This window comes from Cyprinus carpio, chromosome A5, assembly GCF_018340385.1.
Source record: "Cyprinus carpio isolate SPL01 chromosome A5, ASM1834038v1, whole genome shotgun sequence".
In the NCBI taxonomy this organism is placed as follows: domain Eukaryota; kingdom Metazoa; phylum Chordata; class Actinopteri; order Cypriniformes; family Cyprinidae; genus Cyprinus; species Cyprinus carpio.
The window spans coordinates 36,298,784-36,319,562 of NC_056576.1; the positions used below are offsets into that span (position 1 = coordinate 36,298,784).

General features: G+C 35.1%; 1 protein-coding gene across 2 annotated transcripts; it reads right to left on the reverse strand.

Moving 5' to 3' along the window:
• Positions 1 to 4,411: 4,411 nt before the first annotated feature.
• LOC109059855 (beta-1,4-galactosyltransferase 4-like) lies at positions 4,412 to 20,462 on the reverse strand. Of its 2 annotated transcripts, none has more exons than XM_042757103.1 (7): positions 20,272 to 20,462; positions 17,021 to 17,454; positions 15,373 to 15,605; positions 13,097 to 13,284; positions 9,719 to 9,841; positions 9,404 to 9,508; positions 4,412 to 5,883 (listed from the first exon to the last, which is right to left on the reverse strand). In XM_042757103.1, the coding sequence occupies exons 2-7, from the start codon at positions 17,265 to 17,267 to the stop codon at positions 5,742 to 5,744; spliced, it is 1,038 nt and encodes a 345-aa protein (XP_042613037.1). In that variant the 5' UTR covers positions 17,268 to 17,454; positions 20,272 to 20,462; the 3' UTR covers positions 4,412 to 5,741. The 2 variants fall into 2 exon arrangements, with proteins under 2 accessions (XP_042613037.1, XP_042613036.1); XM_042757102.1 differs by having other exon boundaries at positions 20,236 to 20,461.
• Positions 20,463 to 20,779: the final 317 nt, after the last annotated feature.

A 20,779-nucleotide genomic window follows, 5' to 3' on the forward strand; every position in this document is an offset into this window, starting at 1 on the left:
ATACATTACAAACCCTCTTCTATCAGTAATCAACATTTCTTCTAATAGCTTTTCCTAGCAGGCACAGAAATGATTAACATCAACAGACAGGAAAAAAAGAGGTCCTTTCAAATATGACATAAAAAAATTCAGATCGCTGATTAAAGCATTTACAGCATAAGAACAGATACTTTTTTGTGTCTAGTCACCATGTGCCAAAGGTTGTTCTTCTTTCTATAGCATAATCCTGCATCACATGACAGAAGCCAACAAAGGGTGAATTCAGTCCGACAATCTCAGTCCATGATGTAATAGAGCACAAAACTGTCCACTTTTGGTTCCATAAGTGTTTTCCCATTCATTTTCTCCATGGGAATTTAATAACAAATCCTTAAATAAGGGTTTGGAGAGACTGTAGAGCTTTCTGGGAGCAGACAGTCACTGTTACAGCATGCTCTTTTGCCAAAGTTCAATTTCAATAATCAAAAGCAATGTGTTTATCATACTGAGGATGCCTCGGTTGCACCCTTGTGCTGTGTCTCAAATCACTCCCTATCCCCTACATAGGGGGTTTGAAAGCACATAAAGGAACACCATTTATCTGAAACAGAAAGCTTTAGAATACATTTGGAAGAAAGAAGAAATGAAAGTAATACATACTTTAATTCAGCAAGGAACATATTAAATTGATGAATTATTGATTAATAAGCATATTGGAATGATTTCTGAAGGATCATGTGAAGCATGACCTCTTACCTCTTTAATTCTATTAGTTAATAAATATTTGTTATATATATATATATATATATATATATATATATATATATATATACTCTTTAATTCTATTAGTTAATAAATATTTGTTATATATATATATATATATATATTCCACATTTAGTTTGATATTTATTTTCTATGAAGTGGAGTTATGGGGGGGAGTATTGTTTAGGCCCTCGCCCGGCCCGTGTCCAACAGCTTATCAGAATTAGAATCCCCCCACTTCTTCCAAAATAGCTAAGCTATACTACTGTTTCAGCTATTAAAAATACTTCAGTTTTGTATGTAATGGCAAAGTAACTGTAAAGGGTCTAATTTTATTTTTGTTCACTCACAATATCAACAAAACGTTGTGCCTTTATAAAATAAATAAAACAAACATGATGCGCTTTCTGCCGTCTGGTCTTGAACAGGAGCGCTTCACAAAAATTAACCGAAACTCAGTGAATACATGCCTCACAGACATGATAAATATATCTATAGAAAGCTTTAAATTAGTACTTAAGGAAATAAAACATAATAAAACTCTTTTATTATCATAATCCATATAGATGCATTTCTTAAAGGCGTGTCTAATGAGGGGATGGCGTTTTTACCGAAGCATTGGGAACTTTTAATAACTCCCCATGCTCCAACTTCTCCCTGTCAGCTGTCACCTGTATGCTAATGTGTGCTTATGCGTATAAACATTTATGATATTTTTTATTGCAGTATTATATTTGTGGTATTATTTTATATGGTAGTCTATATGTGGTCTGCGCGTATATGGGGACAACAAAAGGAGAAAAGTTTGTTTAAGAAAGAGAATGAAAATTGTCTGAAGCCCGGCCCGAATGGACTCAGCATGTCAGGACCCGACGGGCTTGCAGACCTCTAGTCTGCAAATAACTCTAATGTGTTTTTCCTGGAGATGTTGGGGTGAGCTCCAGCATCCTTGGAACCTATACAGCACAAGCAGTTTGGAGAATGGATGGGTTTTTTTCACTACATTTTCTAATATCTAAAAAAAATCTTAAACCATTGCATGTTGTAGCATTTGGACCAATCAGACACAACATTTTTCATTAGATTTAACAAATTGTTTATTTATTAGATTAACAAATAAACACAGACAGGGCTGGACTGGACAAAAAAAGCAGCCCTGGGGAAGAGGGGGGTTGGGGTTTGGGGCTTATATATATATTTTAGTGGTGTCAAATGATTAATCGCATCAAAATTAAAAGTTTTTGCTTATGTAATATATGTGTGTGTACTGTTTTGTATATATAAACACACACATACAGTATATATTTAGCAAATATTTACATGTATATATTTATATTATATATAAATATATTTAATATTTTTCTTAAATATATACATGCATTTGTGTGTATTTATATATACAGTACATAATAAATATACACAGTACACACACATATATTACATAAAATCGTATATTTTAGATGTGATTAATTGTTTGACACCACTATATATATATATATATATATATATATATATATATATATATATATATAAAATAACAACAACAACAAAAAACATAAAATATGATTTATTCTGAAGCAAAATTCAGTTTTCTATCAGCTGTTACATATAAATATGCATGTTTTTTTTTAATGTTTAATCCAAGGGCATTTTTTACCTTTATAGAGGGCATTTTCCCCCTTACCTCATTAATACTTCCTCTTCCATTTCAAATTCTTACATTTAATCTATAAATTCTATTATAATAATGGGATTATTGTTATCTCTACGTTATCAAATGAAATCATTTACACTGAAAAAATACAATTGCATTGAATGATGTTATGAGGTTGTTTTAAATATTTTTTGGAATATACAAACAAGAAATAATGGTGAATATTATACTTTTAAACTAAATTAAAATGCTAGTAAGGTGCCAGTAGTGAGCGTGTAATGAGTGAGTCACAGAGTTGTTCATTCAAGCGATTCATTCAAACGGCAGATTCATCAGATGTTTATGCATGGGCTATTGAAGCTTTTAATCAACTGATTCATTCAGAGCACGGAATCATTCAGCAATGAATCGGCTGTCATCTGTGAGATGCTGTGGTTCCACCTAAAATATAAGGGACTTAATATTATTGTACTTGCTTATTGAACTGTTTATTGAACTATTAAACAGTCGTAAATGGTGAAAACGTTGTGTGACGTTGCCTAACTAACTGTATTTTAAATATAAAAACTTTTCATTTTGATATTTTTTACCTCAGAATGCTTACTTGTTTGACGTTAATGAAGCGATAATGTCGAGCCCCAGAGTCAGTGTGCCAGGCCTCAAACCCAGGACGGCCCCGGCCCAATTTAAACGTTGTATACACTATACCAATCAAAAGTTTTTGAACAGTACGTTTTTTAATGTTTTAATGTTTCAAACCAATGGGCCACTGGCTGCTCGCCGTCCCTGCGTGAGGGTCCTTGGCAAAAAAGAACCACAGACAACGTCAGCTAAGGAGAAGAACTGGACTGTTGCGCAGTGGTCCAAAGTCCTCTTTTCAGATGAGAGCAAGTTTTGTATTTTATTTGGAAACCAAGGTCCTAGAGTCTGGAGGAAGGGTGGAGAAGCTCATAGCCCAAGATGCTTGAAGTCCAGTGTTAAGTTTCCACAGTCTGTGATGATTTGGGGTGCAATGTCATCTGCTGGTGTTGGTCCATTGTGTTTTTTGGAAACCAAAGTCACTGCACCTGTTTACCAAGAAATCTTGGAGCACTTCATGCTTCCATGCTTCATGCAAGAGACCAAACAATGCAGATAACCTGCTGGGGAATCTGTGGTTTATTGTGAACCTCAGCAGTGCCACCAACTGATTACCTCCATGCCACGCCGAATTGAGTCAGTAATTAAAGCAAAAGGAGCCCCTACCAAGTATTGAGTACATGTACAGTAAATTAACACTTTCCAGAAGGCCAACAATTCACTAAAATTTTTTTTTTTTTTTTATTGGTCTTATGAAGTATTCTAATTTGTTGAGATGGGTTTTTGTTAAATGTAAGCCAGAATTATCACAATTAAAAGAACCAAAGACTTAAACTACTTCAGTCTGTGTGGATTGAATTTATTTAATACATGAGTTTCATAATTTGAGTTGAATTACTGAAATAAATGAACTTTTCCACGACATTCTAATTTATTGAGATGCACCTGTATATGTTTGTTTGTTAGACTTGTTAGTGTTAGAGTTTAGTTAATGAAAATCTTGTGCACAAATTACATGAGTTTCTGATTCTGCCTTGCAAATTAATGTCCCTTTACGATTTTGATCTTTGTTACATGCTCTAATGCATTAATACTGTATGAAAGTATTTTCTGTGGCCACGAAAATATCCTTTCCTAGAGTCGAACTTACACTGAATGTTCACTGGACGAACAGATTAGTTGATGGCAATTTAATTCTGCTACAGTTGCTACTGGCAACTGATATAAATAATTGTAATTAATCATAATTAATTGTAATTATTTATAAACATGTCCCTTTTGAGCTGATTTGCTACAATGTCTTTTTTTAACAAATACTTTAAGAGTAATAGTTATTATTATTATATGCTTACTATGCTTAGATTATATATTACCACCATAAACTTGACAACCTGTACACAACACATTTAACAAAAAGAAAAAAAGCTACTGCGTATGTTTAACGTAATTCTTTATTGCAGTATTAGCATCAGTAAACTGGCTTTTTATCAACAGCCGACACACACAGGTTCAACACTGCATCAGTCCCATGAACAGGGTACAGAACCAGACTTTAATCTCTTGCAAAACGTTTCCTTTTTCAATAAAGATTCATCAGAATGCAGTGCTTCACCTTCAAAGAAACCTCAAGATGTCAAAAGGCATATATTATACTGCTTTCTTTCTTTCCATCTTTTTTTTTTCCTTCATTCAGTGTTTTCAAAAGTGAATACTTCTCATGTGGTCATTTTATGCTAGATAACAGTTTTTAATTGAATAGTTCCTATTCTGTCCATTTGATTCCTTTACAAAAAGTAATGGGATACTAATTTTGTACCCTATTTGTGGAATGTTCTCATTAATATTCACAAACCTTTGGCCCATGATTTCTGCACAGTATAAAAGTCATAAAATGTTCAGTAACAACACCCCAATCATTTTAAATGTGTGCCACAGAATGTAAAGTTTGAGGAAAGATGCTTATAGTTCTACTGCACTAAGAGTGTTTGTACAAAGAATTGCACTAAAAAAGGTTTTATGGATCATTTTATCATTGTGACAGCATAGGAGAAGATTTCGCCTGTAAGATGATATTATCCTAAGTAAACAAAAGTCTCTTTTCCTTTGATCATAAATTCAGTAAGGTAACACCACCCAGTTGTATGAGTTGAGCAGCCATTCTGTCTGAACAATGACCTAAATGTAAAATAATTAACCCATCTACAGCTACATTTCACTGAAACGAAACTGAACTGATTAAACCATATCATTGGACCCAAAAAACCACTACAATATCTATAATTTTCCACCAGACAGACATTATAAGCATGTTCAGCTGAAATCATCATCACTGAAGAACATGCAGACTTAGGTACACCTCCTCTGCCCACATACATTCATGTCAATATCAATATTTAAGTCTACGTACATAATATATACCTATTGATCAGTCTTTGATTTCCATTACTCCCAGATGCTGTGCCATATTTTATAATGACCTAAATGAGCACAAGTCACACAGAATACATTATACAAACCTTTAACTAGAGGTAATGAATGGAAATACAACCCTGAAAGGTTTACCTGACCAGACTGATTCAATTCTACGTGATTACTGTAATACTTAAAAAGTAGCGTTTGTTCAGAATTCTGGCCATTTTATCTCGCAGGGCCATAAAGAGTAAAGGTGGACAGATCCACAGTGCAACTCTTAGCACTAGATCTGACAGGCACTGGTGAATGCTGTGTTTCGATGCAAACTGTCTCTTGAATTTTAGTATCCAAAAACTCAATGAACACTCTCCGGCCGGCCAATGTCTGTGGTGATGTTGATGAAGAGTGGTGCTCTGTGGACGGACAGAATCTTGTAGGAACAAGAGTTCAAGCCATCAGTCTTCCACGCCTGATGAGTGCGGCGTAACAGATGCATCCTGTGAAAACAAAGCTTTAAATACCACACCGAAAACACCATTTACATTTTAGGACATTATCATATTCTTGAGTTTTTAAGGAGTCATGCACTGCATTTTTGTTTATTCTACAATATTTCCACTTATAATCATGAAAAAATGATGCCCACTGTTATGACTGAGTAACATCTTTGCATTTATACTTTGAAAATAAGTAGGGATGTAACGATTAACCGCGGGCCGTTTGAAAATCGATTAGAATATGTGACGATTCAAATCGATTGAGATGCTAAACAAATCACGATTCATTTAGGGGTAAGAGTTTATATGAATGTGTGTCTGAGAGGAACTTACTGTCTTTAGAAATGAAACAGATGGTATTTTTTTTTCTTTTCATCTTGTCTCTGTATAAAGCATATTAAAGTTCATAAGTGCAGTGCTGCTTTGTTTACAGCGGTAACCGAGGAAACGCTTTAAGCTCCACCTGCTGACTGAGAGTGAATCTGCGTCTCGTTCAGCTCGTCTGCTGTTTCTGTTTCATGCTGATATTTTTTATGTATAGTTTCACAAAACAAGTCAAATCATTCAGTTTTTGCTTCAAATGTCGAAATTATACAATCTAATTTAGATTAAAAACTGCTGATGTTGAATGTATGCAGCATCTTTGTTTGGATCATGATTAAAATGCAGTGGTTGCCTCTAATTTTAAATGAAAAGAACACAGACAAAGCCTTATTTTGTTTATAAGAAGACATTTATTTATTTGTGTTACTCATTTATTTGATTTGGGGATTGTTTTAAAATTTCAATTTAGTTTTGTTATTTACATTATATTTAAATTTTGTCATTTAGCAGACGCTTTTATCCAAAGTGACTTACAAATGAGGACAATAGCAGCAATCAAATCCAACAAAAGAGAAATAATATGCAAGTGCTATATTAGTATATTATTATAGTGTTATATTTCAATTTCACAAAGAAGATTGCAGCATTTTGTCCAAGCAATAATAAAATGACACATTTTAGTTATAATTTGTCTTAAATCTCATTTTATAAAAAAAAAAATTGTGAATCGAATCGAATCGTGAGTTGAGTAAATCGTTACATCCCTAGAAATAAGCACACTGCACACGAGGAACTGTTTTAAAAAGTCTGGATGATGACAAATTAGAAGAAAATTAACCTCTGAAACACTTAACTACATTTTCTGACAGGTGTTTTTGTTGCACATTTATAGAATATGTTAGTATCTGTCCATTTTAAACTGATTAAATTTGAGCTTCCTGATTTAAAATCTTCATTGTGTCACTGTCACAGAATGCAGTGTTTTCTCACACCGATGACTCCTCATTATTCATAAGGCTGCATGTACTCATTCTATAAGAACACACTTCTCTTAATCATGCATGTGTTCATTTCCTGTGACAGACACTTCAGAATGCTAGATCACGTACAGTACGTGAGAGATCTGCTCATAGATCACGTGAGTGTTGATCACAAACAGCTGTGCATTTATTACAGTTTTTCTCAATCACTTCGGCTCAAGTTCAGCTGTCTGAACAATCAGTTTCATATTGATTTAAGCAGATTGCATGTGTTTTGGCACATGCATGCAAAAGAGTACGTAAAATTGACTACAATTGTCTAAATGCACATGGCTTGTTGATAAAAACTGATGAGTTGATTTTCACAATAACTACTGAAGGTTTTAAAGCATGAATTAAATGTTTTGGGTAAGTTACTAAATTTTTCAGAGATGCAATTCTGTCTGCAAAATGTAGTAACTCCTGGATAAGTATTTGTGTAATAATGCATGGTGAGCTTATAAATCCATGTATAATATGTTCGTTTTGATGCATGCAGTGGTGAATTGCAGCGTGCATTTGTGGGAGCTTCTGATGCTTTTAACTCAATCTGGTGAAATATAGGACGTGCTTACGTGTTGTGACATTGCTGCCGGGTCCAATCATGCGCAATGACTGCTTTAGAAAATAATCCACACGCTGAACAAATAATGCTCTACTGATGCGATTAGGCACATAAACTTCAGCCACTATTTCCTGACATTCAGACGATAATGAATGATGGTGTATAGTCTGATCTGTCACTGTGGATCTTGAGTACTAAGGAGGGCATTCTGAGTTCTGAAAATTAGAGTATGTTTTATAGTTCATATATGACTATTGTACAATCATGACCAACACATGACACATTAAAACATGCATTCAATAGTTCAGTGCTAATTTAAAAGGTTTTAGACTTTTTTTTCACTCACAAGAATGTATTTGTGACAGTTTTCTATAAAAAGAGGTTTAATTGTATATAGTTGTTTGATATATTGCATGATAGTTTAACGCTTTTTTCATTTAAAGTTATGAGTGACAAGCAGACAGTCAGCCAACAGAACAAACAAACACATGCTGAAATGAGTGTCTTCGAATGCAAAAACATGTATTTGAATTTTAGGTGTGCGTCCGGGAGCCTTATCAGCGGCGCACGAGATGTTTTTAGTGTCGTTGTTGCATTTGAATGTTTTTGTTACTCTGTATCCAGTTGAACCCACAAGATGCGCTGCTGCTGCATTTTGGATTCAAAATATTAGAGAAATACTGAAGCTCAAAGCGGAGAAGATATTAAAGCCACACCGAAAGAATATTTGGCACATTCTTGAGATGCACAACTCTTGCACTCACGTCTCGCACAAGAGATAAATAGAAAGCCATGTAGAGTTAAAAGAGATTCAACTTTTAGAAAAAATGTCCACTCCGTCTCATGTTTTTAAATGCAATCGTGTGATCGGCGCTTTGGCTATTTGTATTGAGCTATGCATAAAAGCATGATACTGTTTTGATATTGATATTGTTTGTGCAATTTACAAAATCATATTTGATTTATAAATATTAGTTCAGACTGTATGCACTTTTTTTATAGACTGCCATTACTTCATTGCATTGAATAAACAGTTTAATGTGTTGCATTATTTTGCTCATTGCACCCTCCTGTGGCCACAGGAGACATTGAACACTTATTTAATCTGCATACAAAATATAAGAAAGGGGATATTTGTTTCAATTTTATTTTATGTTTGACTGTTAAAACCAAAATAAGCTGTTGTTTGTCTTAATAAATTGGGTAAATAAAAATACAGTGGTTAAATTTAAACCTTTTTTCTACTGCTCTTTGTTTAAGAAAGGTTATAAAAAAAAAACAATAATTATCGTTACCATATCATGATCATATATCGCCCAGCCCTACCTCACATTACAGTTCATTTTTAGTAAGCCTATTTGTTTCCACACATATTTTTTGTTTTGTTTTAATAGTTCATGTTTCATCTAACCCCACCCACCCTTTTACACACACACAAATATATATATTAGCATGATTATATTACTACAGTATGTAAGCTCATTAGATGTAATTTAACAATGCATGCTGTCAAAAATTGTTCCTCACTTCAGTTATGATCTCTTGGAAGACAAGAATTGCACTCCAATACTGCAACATTTTACATTCATTTCTCACTCGCACTTTAACTGACCTGTCTTTATTGATTTGATTGCCGCTGTCCCTCTTGTGAAAGACCATGGTGTAGCGCGCCACTTCTAGAGATGGACGGATTATTGACATTTTCTGCAGCGTCACCCTAAAAAAGACAGTTCTGTCACAATCCTTAACAATGAGAAGAAAATAGCAATGTTCAGACATGGATAGTACCACAGCAGAAACGGACATTTCCCTTCGACGTTTTAAAGATTAAAAAAAAAAAAAAAAAATGAATTGCTTAGCCATTTTGTGAAGTCACCTATGAGTGCCTGTGCACATCCTAAGTCACATCGTCCCGAGTTTCTCTCACCTTATTCTCAGGTCATCGTCCTCTCCACCCCAGCCCCAGTAGGAGTTTGGGAAGCCATTGACCTTGTGGAACTGCTCCTTCGTCATGGCCGAAACTCCCCCAAAATAACCTTTGTATCTGAGTCTGGAAAGTCACGGGCACAAGGTGATGAATGTCTTTCACATATATTAAAAGAACTGTAGTATATCTTACAAATGATGCAATTAAGAAATTATTTGGGGTACGTCATCATATTGAGTGTAGCTGAATACCAGTGGAGAACGTAGAAGCTACTGTAAAGCTGTAGAAGGTACAAGCTGCTTAATGAAGTTTAACTACTGCATTTTGCAAAACATACCTGACAAAAACTGTTAGATGTGGGAAAAGAGCATTTTCAAAATGCTTGATGCCATAAAACTAAAAAAACAGTGTGTTTATTCACAAAAACAGATTAATTTTATTTGTTACTGCTTTAATTTAATAATTAACTGAATTGAAGCTGCTTGTAATGGCATAAATCTGTATCAAATTACTTTGGATGTAAAATACCAGACTAAACTGGCAAAAGATTAGAACATTTTTGAGAATGACAATGACAATTTATTTATATAGCACAATTAAGTACAACTTGCATTGACCAATGTGCTTTCCAGCAAGTCATCAAAACAAAAAACTTTTAAAATCATAAAAATATCACATCAGCCATACACCTCAAAGAATAAAAAAAAATCTTTGGCCTGGACTTTAAAATACTAAGTACGAAGCTTGTCTGTTGGATAGTGGCAAGGCATTTCAAAGCAGCAACACAGAAAGCACAATCTACCCTACATTTAAGCTGCGATTTAGGAGTAAACAATAGACCCTGGTTGGAAGACTGAAGGGATCAAGTGGGTTGATGCTCAGTCAATAACTCACAGAGAAAAGTAAATATTTTATTTTGTAAAATGTTATAATCCACTCTAAAATGGACAAGCAGTTAGTAAAAACAATAATTTCAGTTTTCTTTTCACTGAATATTAAAAAGTTTAGTGAAAGCCAATCCATCACATCTGCCAAACATGTCATGAGAGAGTCGAGACCCAGGGAATTTTGTTTGACAGGCAAATAAACCTGGGTGTCGACCGCATAACTGAGAAATGACATACCATGTTTTCTAAAAAAAAATCGAGCCAAGAGGGAGCATGTAAAGTGAAAAGAGCAACGGAGCCAAAATAGAACCCTGGGGAACCCCACAGGGCAAAAATGCATTACTCGAGTAATGTTCACCCATCTTGACTGAAAAGCTCCTTTTTGTAAAATACGATATGAACCAATCTAAAGCTACACTTAGCTCTTAAACCAACGCAATGTTCTAAACGAGCAATGAGAACAGCATGACCGACTCTATCGAAATTGGCCGTCAAGTCTAAGAGCACAAGAACCACAAAATCACCCGAATCACACGATATTAAAATATCATTAAGAACCGTCAGAAGCGCTGTCAAAACCTGACTGAAATATTTCAAACATTGAGTTATCAGCTAAAAAACTTTGTAACTGTGATAACAAAATTTTTTCCAGAATCTTGGTGATAAAAGGCGGATTAGAAATAGACCTGAAGTTTGCGTTTTGTTACATTTAGTAACATAGTCTGGAAATGCATGCAGCTCCTACTTGCAGACTAAAGCACAAGACATAAAGAACAGTCTTAAAACGAATGTCAGACCCTCCAGGATTTTGTGATTTTGCAACTGCAGAATTTAATGCAAAAGTAAAGCAAACTTGTGTCTTATTTCCTGCAGGTTAACCTTAGAGGAGTTCACGCAATATTAGCTTATCAAAAGCCATAAAATCCATCAAAGGAGAAAATAATAATTCATAATTGATCTGAAAAATCATTCATTTTATGACCTACACTTGTCTATTGTCTTTTCAACCTGGCCGCTTGCAAGAGCTGAGAAAGGCTGCACAAAAGATTCAAAGCCTTGTTTATTGTTACTTGTTGGGCAAAATGAAAGTTTTCAGAGGTGTAATTAAACTTTTAAACTACTTTACATAATACTGTATATAATGTTTATTAAGGTGAACATTTACTAATCCTAATCATGCCTGATTTCAACAGTAGATTTGCTTTCTCTTTGTTTTAATAAAGTACAAGCTGCGACTGTGCCAGACGTTACTCCACGCAGAGAACAGATCACATTAAAAAAATAGTGTCATTTATTTAACCAATATTATCAACTAAACTCAGGACCTGAATTTAATTTAAAAAACCATATAGTTCTAACAACAGTATTCGGTTACAGAAATATACAGAAATTGAATAAACTGTAAATTTAAAACAGATTTACCATTCAAATTACAGTTACAAAGTTATTTAGTCAAGAGCAGTGATGGATTTTTTTTATTTTTTTCGAATAACATTAATGACAGACAGCACAGCTTTATTAGGCCGCTGTCCCTTTAAGACCGACTGCATGGATCCAATATACTGATACACAATGGTTTTCTTTCTCAACAACTGCTCACATTCAGACAAAACTGACTGTGTTTATGAGGATACTCGCCAGGATGGGCATTTTGACTATTTTTTTGTGTATTTGGCCGCTTAAGCGCAATAAGCTGCAAAACTAATACTCATGAGTTTTTTGAGGCGGCTTTATGTGCGCGTGTTTGGATGTGACTGTGAGTGCACAGAAAACCGTTATGGAGTGCTCAACTACAGAATGGTTAAAAGAAAGACTTAAAAAGATGTGCAAATTACAGTTTTGTGACGATGCACCAGTGATCCGATTAGGCAAGTGACAGTTCTGTCAACTGTCCCGAAACCAGAGTGAAAATCTTGTATCGCAGCGTGCAGCGGCTCTTTTGTAGTGCCGGAGAGAAGACGAGGCACCGCTGAACAAAACAACACACACACACACACAAAAAATGCTACCACTATCACCACCATTTTATTACAGTTTTTTTTTTTTTTTTTTTTTTTTTGAGAAAAGCCACAGCAAATTCAGACCTTTTGGCTGCAAAAATCAGAAAAAAGTATTGGTGGAACTGAAATGTTAGCTAGAATGAATGGGATTTCCCAATGCTTCATGCGAGAGAAAGGATATTTTAGGAGAGTGTGTTTGATTATTACCTCTGGTGATACAAAAGGAGATGCAGTGTTTTGTCACACAGGAAAGGGGTTTGCTATTTAAAATGCAAAACATCTGAACCAAGAATCCCGCTAGTGAAAAAAATGTAGTTCAACTAGTAGTGTGACTGCTTTGAGTTACTCCTGACACTTCTGCTGCTTTAGTATTTTAGAGAGAAGCAGTACTGCGAATTGTGCTCCGTCTAACCCAGATCTTGTGTGTTTAAATGTCAAGAACGCTGTGCATGGGAACGTGTTTGTTAAATGAAGAAGACAGCATCACTCACTTGTACCCGGTCGAATTCCTCCCCACTACTAAGTGCTTAGGCTGATCCTCACACATGTATAAGTTATGATCATTCTCAGGAACTAGATCCACATCATGGAAGATGAAACAGTCCCAGCTCTGGTCTTTCAGAGCCTCGAGGTAACCCACATTCAATAACTTTGCCCTGTTGAATGTAGCATCTCCAGCCTACAACACAATCAGAGACACATACAGTACAGGTCAAAAGTTTGGAAACATTACTATTTTTAATGTTTTTGAAAGAAGTTTCTTCTGCTCATCAAGCCTGCATTTATTTGATCAAAAATACAGAAAAAAAATGTAATATTGTGATATATTATTACACTTTAATTTAATTGTTTTTAAATTTATTATACTTTAAATTATCATTTATTTCTGTGATGCAAAGCTGAATTTTTAGGATCATTATCACATGATCCTTTAGAAATCATTCTAATATGATGATTCATTATCAAAGTTGGAAACAGTTCTGCTGCTTAATATTTTTTCAGAACATGTGATACTTTTTTTAAGATACTTTGATGAATAAAAAGTAAAAAAAAAACAAAAAAAAAACAAAGAAGCTATGTTTTTAAAATATAAATATTTTGTAATAACAATATACACTACTGGTCAGTAATTTGGGGTCAGTAATTTCTTTTCTTTCTTTTTTTTAAATAAAATCAATACTTTTATTCAGCAAGGATGTGTTAAATTGATAAAAAGTGATAGTAAAGAAAATATATTATTAGAATATATATTATTAGAATTTTTTTTTTATTTTGGATAAATGAAGTTCTTTTTAACCTTTTATTCATCAAATATATTAGACAGCAGAACTGTTTCCAACACTCATAATAAATCAGAATATTAGAATGATTTCTAAATGATCATGTGATAGACTGATGGATGTTACATGTGACACTGAAGGCTGGAGTAATGATGCTGAAAATTCAGCTTTGCATCACAGGAATATATATATTTTTTTAAGTATATTCAAATAGAAAACTATTATTTTAAGTTGTAATAATATTTCACAATATTACTGTTTTTTCTGTATTTTTGATCAAATAAATGCAGGCTTGATAAGCAGAAGAGACTTCTTTCAAAAACATTAGAAATAGTAATGTTTCCAAACTTTTGACCTGTACTGTATATTATACACACATCGTTTATAAATGCTTGCGGATTGTGCTTTGCTATAGATCTCCTTTCATCACTTAAAAGATAAGAATTTGAATGAATTTCTTCTTTAGGTGTATATTGCCTCAACAGTTTTTATTGACAGAACTTTCATAACATGAGAAGAAAAGCATGCACACCTTTAATAACTCTTTGAGTTTCAGCGTCTATCATTTTGACTTTACCTGACTGTTCATTTCCTCAAAATGAAAGTTGTACAACTTAAAATATTCATATCACCAACATCAGCAGGTGGCACTTATCTCTACGGTTGTTAAAGATGTCATTGAAAAAAAAAAAACACTAAACTGCAAAAACAGAAAACTGCCCACGTCAAAAATGATATTTCAGGAGTAAGAAACTTGGCTTGTTCAGTCACTGTAATAATGAGAAGGAAGTAACACACAATTGTTGAAGACAACAATAGTTTTGTATATCTTTTTGTATATGAACAAAAAGAGTGTCTTTCCAAATGGACTCAATGTTAGAGTCACACTTTATTTTAAGGTCCAATTCTCGCTATTAACAAACCATTTACTATGACTTTTGCCAGAATAAACTCCTAATTTTCTGCTTATTAATAGTAAGGAAGTTGTTAAGTTTAGGCATTAGGTAGGATTAGGGATGTAGAATATGATCATGCAGAATAAGTGCTTTATAAATAGCCAACATGTTAATAATCTGCATGCTAATAGGCAACTAACTAATAGTGAGAATTGGTCCATATTCTAAAGTGTTACCAAGGTTACCAGTTTTTGCAGAATAGACTGTTTGGTGAACGAGTAACAATGTATCGCAGGCTTTGCAAACAGGCTGCTGTTTAAGGATGGGGCAGTGCAAACTACGTATAATGGTCCGGGAGCAAAGCCATAAGTAAACACTGTTATGCATTTCACATATAAAGAGGGCGTCAGTGCTATAGAACCAATAAAGGTCCCTTTTAACATCAGAGAAAGTGGGATATGCTCATTAAAAAAAAGAACATTATGTTTGTTGTCCAAGAAACCATTACCGACATAAAAATGAACACCGAACGCTCTCAAAATGCCATCAAATTCTAGCAACGAGGATCCGATGTCCGGGAGTTTTGCCCACCTGGTGAATGACGTAGATGGCGTAGTGAAGCTGCTGCCTCTGTAAGAACGGGTGGAGGTGGTGGAGGAGGTAGAGCAGGTGCTTCTCTCGGTTTCTGTGAGGGATAAGGATGGCCACGCTCTGTCTGGCCGCACAGTCAGAGGGGTAATACTGACCCTCCACCACCTCCCCGTTTTCACTCTCTACCTGCCCTAACGTCAGCGAGGGATCAAATGACAGCTTGATAGCGCCTCCTGTGGAGAAGAACAATCAGAAACAAATAAACACACATGGACACGGGCCCACAAGTAAGTGAAAGGCCCTACGGACCAGGTGCAGTCCTTCAATACAGCGCCAGCTGGGGCCCACATTAATTACAGGGCCCCATCTTTGGAAACGAGCCTGAATTAGCAAGCAGCTGTGGAAGGAAAAACAGTGATGTGTAAACATTGACATTCACACAGAGGTGGTTCCCACATCTTTCTCTGCGCTGCAGCTCCATGGTTCAGAGCTTTATCCAGTATTATCAGCTCAAAGGTCATACGTGTAAAAGTTACTGCTATGTAAGAAAAAAAACTTTTACCCAAATTGTAACTATTGTAAATGAAAATCATAATTAGGTAATGACTACATGTTATTTGTGCACTTACTTACGGCCTGCTGTAAAACTAAATGCTATATCGTAATTATATCCACATTTGCATGCTGTCTGTACAGCTAAAAGCTATAAATTAAGCAAATTAATATCCATAAATCTTCCCGGCTGCTACATCACTTTCAAATGATATAAAACTGGTGATATAAAAAATGTTTTGCCCCGTGTGACGTCAATTTTTATATTGTATGTATTTGTCGCCATACACACCAAGTTGTGTACTATTCTTCTGATAAAGTTCAAAAATAATAATTCCCTGGAAAGATAACAGCGGCTAGAACATTCTGCCTTTTGCATTTTCCACTCAAAAATAAAAGTCCAAAAGCTGTAGTTGGGGTGGTACCTTCTCAAAAAGTACTTAAAGGGTCCGTATTGGTACATATTAGTCCCTTAAAAGCATAAAAGTGCACCACCTTAGTGACAGCTTTTGTACCTTTATTTCTGAGAGTGTACAGAAGAAATAAACAATACAGGGTTGAAATGGCACGAGGATGACTTAACCATAACATTTCTTTTAAAGGAGGCTTACTTGAGCTTTTGTTATGTAAGAGGTCATCATACTGAAAGAATATCCTGTAAGTTTCAGAACTGAAAACGTCCTTGTTTCTGAAATAAAAGCTTTTATTTAGCGAACGCCAGATCCTGGAATCTGCCTATGATAGCCTAAACCCCGCCTCCTAATTCTGTAGCCCCACCCACTGATTCACGCATGACATATTAGGGAAATAACATAAGTGGCGCTAAACCGGATCAAGCAACCAAGCAATAAACCTGCCGTTAAAGGATATTGTGGAAGTGGAAGAACACAGTCGCTGCAGAACCTCCCTTCAGAATCAAATATTAGGAATGTGTGCTTGAACTGTATTTTTAATGAAGTTCCCGCTCACGCGAGTAAAACACTGAGCGTTTGTTCTCTTCATTTCTCCGCGGATTCCTTTAGACAAATTTTGACCAATCCCTGTACTTGAAGCATTATGTTTGGTGATGGTTAAGCCATAAGAAGACAACACTCACGGAGCAGGGGTGAATGCTCTGGACAGCTCTCTCTGACAGACTGCTCCTCTATGCTCCGCATCATCTCTGATTCCAGCTCCAGCTGAGCAAAGCCCTCGTCGACAGGATTTGAACCCTCCTGGACGGGCTTCACTGTGTCATCATTCGAGAATGTTGCTATCCATGCTACAACACACAGACACAGCAGTAGAAGAAACAGACACTTCCCCTTCCTTATGATCTTGGATATGGATGGAAAGAGGCCCATGACTGAAGTTTAGTGTGAGGTGAAATCCAGAGATCCGAGCATCTGCTCGAAGATAAACAGTCACTCCTAAAGCTGACAAGAGTTCCTCCAAAAGTCTCTTTCATTTGTATTTTCGCTCATTTTTTCATCTGAAGAGGAAAAATTCTTCAGCTGAAGTAACGTGGGAGAAGTCTTTGGTGAGAAAAAGCTGAAACACAAAAAAAGAACATTTGAATTAGGCTGATCTCTTTTTCTGAAGCCTGTATTAATTGAGAGAGTACATGGATTATTGGTGTTTTGAAGCGAACAGCAAAAATGCTAGATGTGTCCCTGGAGCACAAAAGCAGTCTTAGGTCGCTGGGGTATATTTGTAGCAATAGCCAAAAAAAATACTGTATGGGTCAGAATTATCAATTTTTCTTTTATGCCAAAAATCATTAATATATTAAGTTAAGATCATGTTCCATGAATGGTAGTTCCTACCGTAAATATATAAAAAATGTATTATAATTAGTAACATGCATTGCTAAGAACTTCATTTGGACAACTTTAAAGATTATTTTCTCAATATTTAGATTTTTTGCACCCTCAGATTCCAGATTTTCAAATAGTTGTATCTCAGACAAATATTTCCTTATTCTAACAAACCATACATCAATGGAGAGATTATTTATTCAGATTTCAAGTGAACTCTCAATTTCAGAAAATTGACCCTTATGACTGGTTTTGTGCTCCAGGGTCACAAATAATTGTTAAAAACCACAGGAACAGACAAAATGTAATCATAGCACAATTAATCGAATTTATAATCGTGAATACAATTACTGATTATTCAAAAAGCGGCAATTAATCGTTATTCTGCGTGCTTAAGATGTTTTTTTTTTTATCTTCAGGTTAATTTAAGGGTTTTTCCATTGTTTAAATTTTAGTTTTAGTATAATATTATAATACCACGCATATTTTTACTTTTTTATTTAAAGAAGAAACCAATCCAGTGTATAGTTCAGATTTGAAGCGTCATACTATAGAAAAGCAATACAAGTTTTTCAATTAGAGAGTTTCCAGCTTGTTGATTTTTATCTAAAAATATGGCATGCAGTTGCTTCAAATACTGGTGTAAACATCATTCAATGTAACTTGTGATAGTTGTAATTAATAATTAAGGGAATACATGTTTGTCATAAATAGCCCTGCATAATATTTAGAAAAGTCACAGCATAGTAAAGTTGTCGAAAGCACAAATGGAAGTATAAATACCAAAGTGAGAAAAAAAAAAGTATTTTTTCTATCTTCAGATTTTAGCTTCTTCCAAACACACTTTGCCTGTATTACAGCTTTTCACTCAACTGACTTCATGAGACGCACCAGGAATGCTTCGTCATCACAATACCTGTTATTTTACCATTAATCATTACACATGTCCCTCACACACACAACCTCACAGGCCAGTGTGACCTGTTAGTCACATTCCTCAGGTTTCTGGCCCTGAACAATGCTGCTGCTTCTCCTCCACACCCTCCTCTCGTGTTTCATGTTGACACACTTCACTGCTTTAGGTCTGTTGTGTGCATTTCTTTGTAAAAGGACCTTGGCCTGTCCTTGCCACATCAAACAATGTATAAAGTTTTTGTTTTCAGCCAATGGTTGTGAATGTGCTGCTGAAGGGCCTGTACTCTACATATCTTTCATCAGTCACTTTTCCTTTGCTTTGTTTTACTACAGTTCACAGAAACAGCATTGTAAAGGATGACCACCCTGGGTCTGTGGTGTAAGAAAAGAAACGCTATAATGTCTCCTGGGACTTCTGTCCTCTGTAGAGGACATTATATTTGAGTGATTTCTCTGAGACCCTTCATGTCACAGTTTTAGTCTGGATGTCCTGTTCTGAGCACATTCAGGCGTTTTAGGAGGTTTGATCATAAACACTCCCTCTCTTTGGTCTCTAAATATGACTGATATTAACAGAATGATCAGATTTAGCACTCTCAGGGAAATATGATAATGTTTGGTAATTATCATTTAAAATCTGGCTAATTTTCAGATTGTTTGTCATATATAAACATCTCCGAAAAATTCTATATGATGGAATATGACTTTTTGCTACGAAATGGGACCATTTTCATACATGTTTTCTGTAGAGGACATCAGGACAAACGGCATATTAATCAGGCATTTTGGGAAAATTATAGATCAACACTCCTATGAAATATGAGATATTCTAAGTTATTACTCCCAGTATTGCACTTCTTCTTCTTCTTTTTTAATTATGGTTTGCCCCAAGAACATATTAATATGCAAATTAGATGCAATGAATAGATACACTGAATAAAATGGGAAAACCAATATATGGAGATTTTACGCACATATTCCATAAAGTACAGTAGCATATCAAATCATTCTGTTATATCATTCATAACATGGTTGTGAATCATCTTTACACAAAGTTTGGTTAAAAACAGCCTGAAACCTGTTAAATGAAAAAAAAAAAAAAAAAAAAAAAACATTGTTTTTGTTTCTAAATGTCTTTTCATGGCTATTTTTTTTTTCATAACTTAGTCCTGGCGTCCTCTACATAAAATATAAATTCAATATATTTTTTTCTCTCCACTTGTTTCTTATGCTCCGACCAATGTAATGACTAAAAACAACACAATTCACAAAACCTTTCTTTTTTTCTGATTCTCAGGAGATAAAGGAAAAACGTAATTTGTTATCAGTTCATCATGTCTTAAAGTTAGCATCAAATCAAGTGCTTCATAACGACGTCTTGAGATCATGTTTAAAATATGAATTAATTTGTCATGAAACATCTATAATCGTTTCAAATGAACAGCCAAACAATGCCTATTTCTGATTTCTTAAGCACAGCTTTAAGCACGTTTAGAGCGAAGGCTACACTGTATTTTATTGTAATTAGCAATGTTACAGCTTGTTACAGTTTGACAGCGTGAATGATACACAAAAACACAAAACCAGCGACTCAACTCACCGCCCTCAAGCTAGTTTGCTGTGCGAAGGTGCGCACCTCTTAGCTGGTATTTCTCGAAGAGAAGACAGGCATACTGGGAAAGAAGAAAGTAGACAGGTTAAATGGACTTGGGGCTGTGAAAGCAGATGCACTCTCGGCTCAGTCCAGCAGTGCACTGAAGCCCAGCATTTCCGCAAACACAGACGCTGCAGGCCGCAGACACGCAGGCATCTCTATCAGCACCTGGCGGCGGACGCAGCAACTACACCTGGACACACGCTTTATTTGAACACTCAGATCAACACAATTAGAACACAATAATTACAAATAACAGCAATACAGAGGAAAAGGGAAACCTTGAACAACCAATAGACTACCGTAGCTTAAAACAGAAACATAGCCTAATAATAAAGGAAAGAGGAAGAGGAGGGCATTATACAGAATGATAAAAATTAAACATTACATCCAGAAGAGAATTTGTAGGCCATGTAGATTGGACAGGTTCTGCACACTTTCTTGTAAAAATACTACAAAAATAGGTTTACAATTCGAAAATGTGCATTGG

What these genes read in the sequence shown, in the direction of transcription:
- LOC109059855 (XM_042757103.1), bottom strand. Translation starts at nt 17,267, where the DNA reads ATGGGCCTCTTTCCATCCATATCCAAGATCATAAGGAAGGGGAAGTGT. An exon ending in CCATCTACGTCATTCACCAG is followed by an intron (nt 13,285 to 15,372) that starts GTGGGCAAAACT and finishes ATTGTGTTGTAG; the next exon opens with GCTGGAGATGCTACATTCAA. An exon ending in GACGATGACCTGAGAATAAG is followed by an intron (nt 9,509 to 9,718) that starts GTGAGAGAAACT and finishes TGTCTTTTTTAG; the next exon opens with GGTGACGCTGCAGAAAATGT.